The 9,377-nt window shown below is 51.5% G+C and overlaps 1 protein-coding gene across 1 annotated transcript in view; it reads right to left on the reverse strand.

Moving 5' to 3' along the window:
- The window catches only part of Cacna2d4 (calcium voltage-gated channel auxiliary subunit alpha2delta 4), a 106,954-nt gene that overhangs the window by 13,678 nt on the left and 83,899 nt on the right, over positions 1-9,377 (reverse strand). The window contains exons 27-29 of the mRNA XM_071609303.1: positions 3,112-3,173; positions 1,510-1,554; positions 1,211-1,273 (exon numbers count right to left, since the gene is read on the reverse strand). Coding sequence (XP_071465404.1) covers positions 1,211-1,273; positions 1,510-1,554; positions 3,112-3,173 — 170 coding nt within the window. The remainder of the gene's footprint in view (positions 1-1,210; positions 1,274-1,509; positions 1,555-3,111; positions 3,174-9,377) is intronic.

Genomic DNA, 9,377 nt, shown 5'->3' on the forward strand with positions numbered 1-9,377 from the left:
TCCAGTGGGGCCAGACCGCTGCCTCGAGGGGCAGAGAGATGGCCTCAGCCCTAACCCGGGTCAGCAACATCTCCAATTCCTGCAGCTCTGCCAGTACCCAGCACCCAGAGTCAGGCTCAAGAGGACCGTAGGCATTACCCTGGTTTTTCTGAGGGGGAAACTGAGGCACAGATAATGGAAGTTGCTTGCCCAAATCATGTTTTGAATAAGTGGCAAACCCCGTGCTGAACCAAACACCATATCCCTTCCACTGAGGTTCAGTTAGAGGCCATTTGGATACTTCTGGGCTTGGTACAAGGAAATACTTCAGGTGAATATATTCAGATTTGGTTCAGGTTTGAATAGGCTTCTTTTTCAGTTTGATTCCTGAATAAATAAATATTTAATTTGGGGACCCAATTTGGGGCTCAGCAAATATGCCTTTGTGAACGCATGCAGGGTCCAGGGAGTGGTCCACGGCCACAGGGAGGATTGAGGGGTGCAAGACAGGCTGTTGGGCAAGAAAAGATCACGCCCATTTCCTTGCTTCCCCTGTAACAAATTAAGGGTCAGGTTTGATGTCTAGAATAGAATTTTCTAGAAAGGAAGTCCAGAAAGGAGAAGAATGCAGGGTGGGGAGGCCCAGTCCTTCTGGGGCCATGGTGGTGGAAAGGGTGGAGGAGGGATGGGGGATTGAGATGGTGAGCAGAGGGCTGCTTAGAACTGTGGATGGAGGACCCTCAGAAAACACGGTGCATGGGCTGGGGTGTGGGTCCGTGGGAGAGCGCTCACCTAGCACGTGTGAGGCCCTGGGTTTGATCCTCATCGCCTCATAAAAAATAAACAAATAAAATAAAGATACTGTGTCCATCTACAACTGAAAAAAGAAAACATGGTGCAGTGCCGCCTGGCAGGCCCTGAGGCGTTTATTTATGAGCTGTCTCATCCCTGTGTGGTGGGAACACTTTCCCTCCTAACCAATGGAGGCCAGGTAAGCTACAGATGAAATAAAGAAGTAATATTTGCTCTGACCACCTGAGTGGGAAGTGTTCCAAGGGTTGTAATCTCACTGTGTTGACTCTGGGCTCAGGAGAACCGTGCCCTTCAGACCCTACACCCCAGTTCCCTCAGAGGCAGGGTCCATAGCCCTCTCTTGGGCTGAGGCGACTACTCGTGGTCTTGATTCTTCCTCCTGCCCTTTCTCCCCAGGTCTAGCTCCCCAGCAACCCACCTCCTGCGACCTCTCCGAGATCAGAATGAAGCCATTGTTGTCCACGACGAAGCAGTCCAGGTCCTGGGGGCAGTCCGGAAGGGAGGTCATGGCCGACCCTGCCACAGACCTCCTCCTCCTGCCCGTCCTTCGGGTTTGGGAAGGCTGGCTTTGGTGTTGGATGAAAAGATTACCCCTTTGAAGCCCAGCACTGCCGGGAAGGAAGGAGGGCACTCGGGACAGAGGGAAGCCAGCCCATGGAGGGCACCTGGGGAGGGCCACAGCTCCCACCCCACCCTCTTCACCTGGGAAGAACTTACACTGTCCCTGCAGCTCTTTGGGCATGGCTCACCCATAGCACTGCACTGGAAGGAAGAAGAGAAACTGCGAGTGGCAAACAGCTGTGTGTGTGTGTGTGTGTGTGTGTTGTACATATGTGGTGGGTGTGCGTGTGTGTGTGCATGGTAGGTATGTTTGTGAATATTGTATATGGTTCATTTGTGGTGTGTGGCTATATGGGGAGAGGTAGAAGTGTCTAAAGGATACTTGTGTGTGTGTGTGCATGTGTGTGTGCATGTCTATGTATGGTGTTTATTGTGAGGTGTGTGTATACAGTACGTGTGTTACGTGGAGGGTCTACGTGTGTGTGTGTATATGAGCATGCTGTGTGTGGTATATGTGTGCTATGTATGCATCGTATGTGTGTCTGTACGATACCGTGTGTGTGTGTGTGTGTGTGGCATGTGTGTTGTATATGGAGGGTGTACGTTTGGCATGTGTGGGGTGTGTGAGAGCATGCATGTGTGGTATACATGTGGTGCGTGCTGTGTGTGGTGTGTTTATTGCATGTAGAGGGTCTACGAGTGGCGTGTCTGTGGTGCGTAGGACGGTGTGTGTGTGGTAGGTGTGTGTGTGTGGTAGGTGTGTGTGTGGTAGGTGTGTGTGTGTGGTAGGTGTGTGTGTGGTGCGTAGGATGCTGTGTGTGTGGTAGGTGTGTGTATGTGGTAGGTGTGTGTGTGTGGTAGGTGTGTGTGCATGGTAGGTGTGTGTGTGTGGTAGGTGTGTGTGTGTGGTAGGTGTGTGTGCGTGGTAGGTGTGTGTGTGGTAGGTGTGTGTGTGTGGTAGGTGTGTGTGTGTTTGGTAGGTGTGTGTGTGTGGTAGGTGTGTGTGTGGTAGGTGTGTGTGTGTGGAGCGTAGGACGGTGTGTGTGTGGTAGGTGTGTGTGTGGTAGGTGTGTGTGTGTGGTAGGTGTGTGGCACTGAGAAGCAGACCCTTGCTGGCTGGCAGCTGCCCAGGCCAGCGGGCAGGCTCTTCTAAGGTGGCCTTGGCCCCTGCAGCCCACAGGCCTCCTGTGCTTGGTGAGGGGAGAGGGTTGGTGGCATTGCTGGAAGCCTCCTGGGATGGCTCCATGTGGCCCTGGGTCCCTGGGTGGCTCTCCCCAAACTTGCCCAAGGTGGGCCACAGTAGCCAGTAAGTGGGGAGCAGAGGAGCCTCACACAGGAGGAATGGGTAAAGGCCGACTGGGGAGCCCAGAGAGGCTGAGGCCAGGTGCTCTGTGGGGCAGAGGGGAGGGCAGGTGGAGAGCAAGGCCAGCAGGCATCTGGCTTCTCAGGGGCCTAGACAGCAGTGGTTCTGGGCCTTGGAAGGGAGGAGGACAGCGCAGGGTGGGCAGGGCTGTGAGGCTCTGGGGCAGCAGAGGTGCCATGGTCTGCACTGGGAGAGAGCACTGGGGTGAGGAGGGACCAGAGGTGGAGGCCTGGCCTGCACATGGGGGAGCCACAGGGAGCAGAGAAGGAAGTATCCGGGAGACACCCCATGGTGGCTGAGGAAGGGTCCAGGTGGCAGGTGAGAAGCAGAGCCCTGCCTCACGGGAAAGCTTGTTGTGTCTTCTGTCCCTGACCTGGCCAGGAGCGGTCACCTACCTGCTCTGTGGCTGCCCAGAACTGGCGCTGGAGGAATTCCACCTTCATTTGGATTCCCACCGCTGCAGGGAGGCAGGAAGAAGGAGGGCAAGGCCAGGGGGGTGTTTTTGGGGAGGGGGTGGTGGGAGGGAAGAGAGAGTGAGAGAAAAAAATAGAATCAAGTTAGAGAAGACGCATCAGCAGGAACTGAGGGGGGGGGGGATAGCACCCGGGCAGGCAGGGAACGGATGGAGGGCTGAGTCAGACGGCAGAGTGTGAATCTGAGGCTCTTGGGGAGTGGGAGGGGTGGGGGGAGAAAAGAAGACAGGCTGGCAGTGTCTATCTTCCCATGGGAAGAACAATACCAGAATATGTCCCAAGAGGAGAGAGACAAGGCTCCAAGAGTCCAGAGAACAGTAGGGACAGACTAGTCCTCACGTCCCTGGGAACTTTACCCCCCCTTCTCACAGATGGAACAACGGAGGCCAGAGAGACCAAGGCCATTGTGCAAGATCAGGAGACCCAATGCGGCAAAGTGAGACTAGAATTCACGTCCATTCTATGTTGGGCACCTGACAAGGTTACTTAGATCTTACTCCTGGTTTGACAACCTCTTACATCTAATTCCTGCTCAGAATTTTCACCATATTGGATAAAAACTCTCCTTGCAGAAAATCCTGATCAGATTTACCCAGATCTGCAGGCAGTTCCCAGGAAACCAGAGATGCTGTCAGTGCACAAATATTACTCCTTTGATGACACCTTGTACCGGGGCCACCCCTGTCTCTTTGATTCCCAAGCCGGCTCGGAGAACCCAAGCAGCTGCTCACACAGTCAGAGAAATCCAGGACAAAGAGCTCCAGGAAAATTTGGGGCCAAAGAATAGACAGAAAAGTCAGGTTCTACTGAACAGAAAAAGAATTTAAAAAGTAGGACAACTTCTTGGTGTCTGGCATAACAATATAAAAATGACTTGGGTGCTTAGGATGCGTCAGACACTTTACAGGCATAAGCTTCTTTAATCCCTCCAGCAGACCTGGACTGTTACTCTGACTTTCCAAGCAGAGGAAACAGAGGTTTTTGCAGCAGTTATATCACTTGCCTGGGTCACCCAGCTAGAAAAGGACAGAACCAGGGCTCTAACCTGGGTCTGTATCTAAGTTGTTGTTTTGTTTTTTTTTTTTGATATCAGGGATTGAACCCAGGGACACTTAACTACTGAGTCATATCCCCAGCCTTTTAAAAATATTTTATTTAGAGACAGGGTCTCACTAAATTGCTTAGGGCCTTGCTCAGTTGCTGAGGCTGGCCTCAAACTCACAATCAGCCTCCCAAGCTGCTGGAATTACAGGCGGGCACCACCGTGCCCAGCTGTCCCTCGGGTTCTTGACCTCTCTACTCTCAGCACCTGGATTCCAGTCCTGACAGTCAAGACTGGGCTGCAGAGAACAGGCAAGCCTCTCTTCCACTCTGAGCTTTGTATTTCTCCTTTGTAAAGTGCACACGGATCTGGGTTCTCAACCATTATGCCACAAGCATGAGAAATTCTCAAGTGAACCCGGTGGCCATGGGAGAGATTTTCTATCACCATCATCCTGAGTCCCTCAGTACCCAGGTGGCTCTCCCACAGTGCACTAGGGTTCCAGTACTGCACAAGGTGCAGAGTTGCCTCAGTTTGATCTTCAGTCTGGAAAGAGTCCAGAGGAATATGATGGTGGGGGGGGGAGAGGCCAGGCAAAGGTCAAGGGGCCAGAGTTCTAGGCTGAATTTTCCAGGCTTGTGATCTCTGGATTTGTTTCTCCAGGTGTAAAATGAGTCATGATTATTGTTACCCTAGAAAAGCAGAATGAGATCAAGTGAGATGATGGGTGGGTCCTCTATTCCAGACTGGAGCCTCGTTCTTCAAACTTCAGTGTGCATCAGAATCACCTGGAAGGTTTGCTATGCCCCATCTCAGAGTTGTCATTTGGGAGGTCTGGGGTCAGGGGGCGCTTGAGAATTTGCATTTCTAGAGTGTTCCCAGGTGATGCTGCACTGCAGCTCCTGCGACTATATTTTGGGAACTATATTTTGTTCAGAAGCATCCTTGTGTAATGGGGCTTTCTAAGATGATGGAGGTGCTGTCCCAAAGATGTGGGAGCATCTGAGTTCTTTAGGGACTTCTTTGTTGCTTCAAGGTCCAGGTGGCTGACAGGACTGGGCATGAAGGGATGGGGGACCCACTTGTTGGCTCATGGCAATGACAAAGGACGCAGATGGGGTACACCCCAGCAGGTGAGGGATGCTTGGGCCCTCCTGCCACTCACATGTCTCCCTAAGGCTGCAGCCCTCCCTCTCCTCTTGATGTTCGTTTGCACAGATTTCTTTCTCCTGTAGAAACAGGCTGAGTGAAAGATGATGACCCTTCCACACATTGTCAGAGGGGAATTGTACCAATGCTTAAAACAAGGAAGCATATTTGACCCCATCCTTGACTCCGTGGTCAAAGAGGTCGCAGATTATTCCTGGAATGAGACTCTGCCTTTATCCCCAGGTGGCTCAGGGCCAAGTCTTACGGAATCACGAGGTTTCTGAGCTGAAAGAAGTTGTATGACTTTAACACAAAGAGCCCGGAGAAGGTGGGGGCCAATTCTTCCCAAATGAAGATCAGGTTTTGAGGGTTCATGGGCAGAAATGTGGGGAATGGAGCACAGAGCAGGTTCTCCCCACCAGGTTCCATTTCCTGAGCTGGACCATCAGCTCCAAAGCAAGCTCTGTGTCCTTGGCACCTGGGAAACCTTCACAAAATTCAGGACATTCCAACTGCCTCCTGACATGTTGTCTCCCCCCGGGTCACCCATGGGCATTTCAACCTTGACATGCTCAGAAACAAACTCCGGGCTTTCCTTCCAAGCCCTGGTCCTCCTTAGGACTTTGCATTTCAAAACACATTCTCAACCTAATCGTTTTCCCTCAGTTTACCCAAGTTCAGCTGACTGTGGTTCCAGAACCCTGTGTCCACCTCTCCCTACCTCCACTGTTACCACCGTTGGCCAAGCCAATCTCTCTCCTGCTTGGATTAATGCAATAGGCTTTTAAGAAGTCTCCCTCTTCCCACTCTGGCCTCTCCATGATCCACTCTCCACCTAGCCATGAGAGTGATCTTTCTGAAGATCAAATTGCACCACTCCTTTGCTTAAATGGCTTCCGTTGTCCCTAAAACAAAATCTAAACTACTGTGTAATGTGGTCTACAAGATCCTACATGCGCCAGCCTTGCCGGGCGGGGGCGGGGGGGTGTCTCTGATTTCAGCCTGAATCACTTTCTTCCTCAAACATGTTGACATTATTCCCACGCCAGGGCATTTGCATCAACTCTTCCTTTTCCTTGGAATGCCATTCCCCTTGAACTCTACATGGCTGGCTTCTTATCATCAGATCTGAGCTCAAACGTCATCTCCCGGCATAGCCCTCCCTGACCTCAGATAGAGCAGTACTTCCCTTCACCATTCATCCTCTGTCTTGTCATTCTTTTTATTTCTCAATGGCATAATTTATCTGTTTTTGTCTGTCTCACCTCCCATTGGAATGGAGCACACAGCAGGCAAAAAGGATCGAGTTCCTTCTGAGCACCTAGTATAATACCTGTCACATAGTGGGGATCCATATATATTTCTTGGGCTAAATACATAAAATCAAATTGAGTCACCTGCTTGACTGGAAGCAAAATTCTACTAGACTCACTGTCCCTTATCTCTGAGGTTCAGGACCTCCTTCCTCCCTGCTGAGCCCTGCCCTGTTGCTGATAATGGACTTGTCATCTTGAAGATTTAGCTGTGCTCAGAATTTCTTCTTGGAGGCAATCCACTATGAAATGGGAGATTTAAGTGAGACATGAAGAACAACTTCCTCCTGGTAAGAACTATAAGATGCTGAAAACAGGACTTGGTATAGAGGAGAGAAGATAGGGAAGATAATGATTAGGGAACATGGAAATCTCTTTGGCAATGGATCAGCTCTGCCATGCCCACGGGCGTGCACGCCTTCCCTTTAATGATTTCAAATTCTTCTTCTTTTTTTTGTACTAGAGATTGAATCCAAGGGCACTTAACCATCTACACCTCTTTTAACTTTTTGTCTTGAGGTAGGTTCTTGCTAAATTGCTTAGGGCCTTAAATTGCAGGAGCTGACCTCAAACCTTCCATCCTCCTGCCTCAGCCTCTAGTCATTTCAAATCCTTCTGTTCCAACCCTGCTTCACACCACATGGTGCTTTTCCTTCCCAGGCCCAGAGAGAGCTCAGTCCTCTGTCCTTGCTGAAGCCTCACCCGGGAAGAAGACCACCCTAGGAGCCTCCCGCTAGCCTGCAGGAGTTGGGCTGTTCCTGTGTTTGCAGAGGAGTGCAGAACTCTTGGTGAGGGAAAACAGGGAGTTCTAGACCTTTCCAGGTGGCTTCCCCCAGGGTGGTAGGAAGAGACCTTCTCTGAGCCTGTGCCTGGTGGCTCCTGTTTTAGACCTTGACCTTGACCTTGGTTCTCAGGGAATTGGCCATAGCCTGATAGAGGACAGATCCCAGCCTCCTGCCCCAGTCTGCCTGGATCCCCTCCCCGCCCAGCCTCCTGCCTTCCCTCTCTTGCTGTCTCTCCACGGTGCTGCTCTTGCGCCTCAGCCCTGCTTGCAACCTAGCAAATCACCTCAATAAGGCCATCGGCAGCAGACGACCTGTCAAGCTGTGCGTCTTTGCTCCACGTCCTGGCTGGCACTCAGTGCTTCTTCATCATGAGGACAGGAGAACAAAACAGCCCTACCCACACATGGGCATGACCCACACATGACCACACACGTGTATGCAGACATGACCACACACGGGTGCAGACATGACCACACACGGGTGCATACATGGTTCACATGTGCAGAATGACCCTTGTGGAGGGCCATGGTCTCCAAAAGTCAGAGACTTGCCCTCTTCCCTCCTGGCTCTTGCATCTGCTCTGAGCTTCATCCTCTTAACCCAGCCTGTGGGGTCAACTAGACCTGGGTGGTGGGGTGGGAGGGGCTCGCCTTCTATAACCCTGAGCCAGCAGGTGCACAGTGAATACCTGTGTCACAGAGTGCGGGGGCAGGGGCAGACCGAAGACCTCAGTCCACCTGCTCATTCCATAGGACAGGAATGAGAAGACCCAGGGCTGCGGAGCCAATCACCTAGCCAACAGCTACTGGACATTAAGAGCAGTTGATAAGGAGGTGCTGGCATGGACATGGACTGGGGAGGCAGGGTCCCTCTTCTGGAACAGGACACAATACAGGAAGGAGAAGAAACCACCCACAGAAAGCCACCTCACAACTTCCTCTCGATAACGTGGAAGCGGACCACAGTAAGGGGGGGAGAGGGGAAGAGAGATGTTCAGTAGGTTGGACAAAGGGAAATGAAGGGAAGGGAGGGGAGAGAGGGAAATGGAAGGCAGGGGGATGAATGTGAAGGTATTTTCTTATGACTTATATGAATACACCATAGTGACTCCCACCATCACATATATCCACAAAAATGGGGTCCTAATTAGAATAAGATGTATTCCATGCTTGGATAATTATATCAGAGTGAATTCTACTGCATGTATAACTAAAAAGAACCCCAAAGAAAAAGAACAAAAGAGAAGGGTGGCCCGGAGAAAATGCCATAGATGAGAGAAGAAGGTTGAGACCTGTGAAATCAGCAGGGACACTTGGTAGCAGAGGTGACATTCTGGTTGAGGTTTTAAGAAAGGAGCTACCCCTGGGCAGGAAGAGCACTGTAGCTCAGTGCTTTCCTGAGGTGGGGAGTTTGGGGCTGTTTGGGGGAGATGGGAGCCTGCCTTGCTTGAAGGGCAGGATGCCTGGGACACCTGTGCAGGGTGAGAGGCAGGGACTTCCCAGGAAGTGAAGGAGGTTCTCCACTCCTCCAGGGATAGTAGCCCTGTCTCTGCTTCCTGGAGTTACCTGACAGAGGGGACAGAAAAAAAAAGGTGTAGGAGCATTGTGTGCGGCATCCTGAGTTAAGGAGGGTCTTTGACCCATAGCCCCAGTCCTAATGGTGAAACAAAAGAAGAGTATGGGGATACTCATATGCCCCATGCTGAGCCATCTGCTGGCCAGGAGGCTCTCAGAGAACTGGCAAGGTGTCACATGGGGGGTCCATGCTCCAGCTGGGAAGTAGGTCTTGGCTCCTCTTCTGGTTTAGTCCCTGCCTTACTTTGCCTTTAGATCAGCCGCCTTCCTCTTCTTGGAATATCAGTTTCTCTGACTTGCTTTGTCCTGATTGGTTAGGAGAGAG

Source organism: Marmota flaviventris, chromosome 3 (genome assembly GCF_047511675.1).
Source record: "Marmota flaviventris isolate mMarFla1 chromosome 3, mMarFla1.hap1, whole genome shotgun sequence".
Classification (NCBI taxonomy): domain Eukaryota; kingdom Metazoa; phylum Chordata; class Mammalia; order Rodentia; family Sciuridae; genus Marmota; species Marmota flaviventris.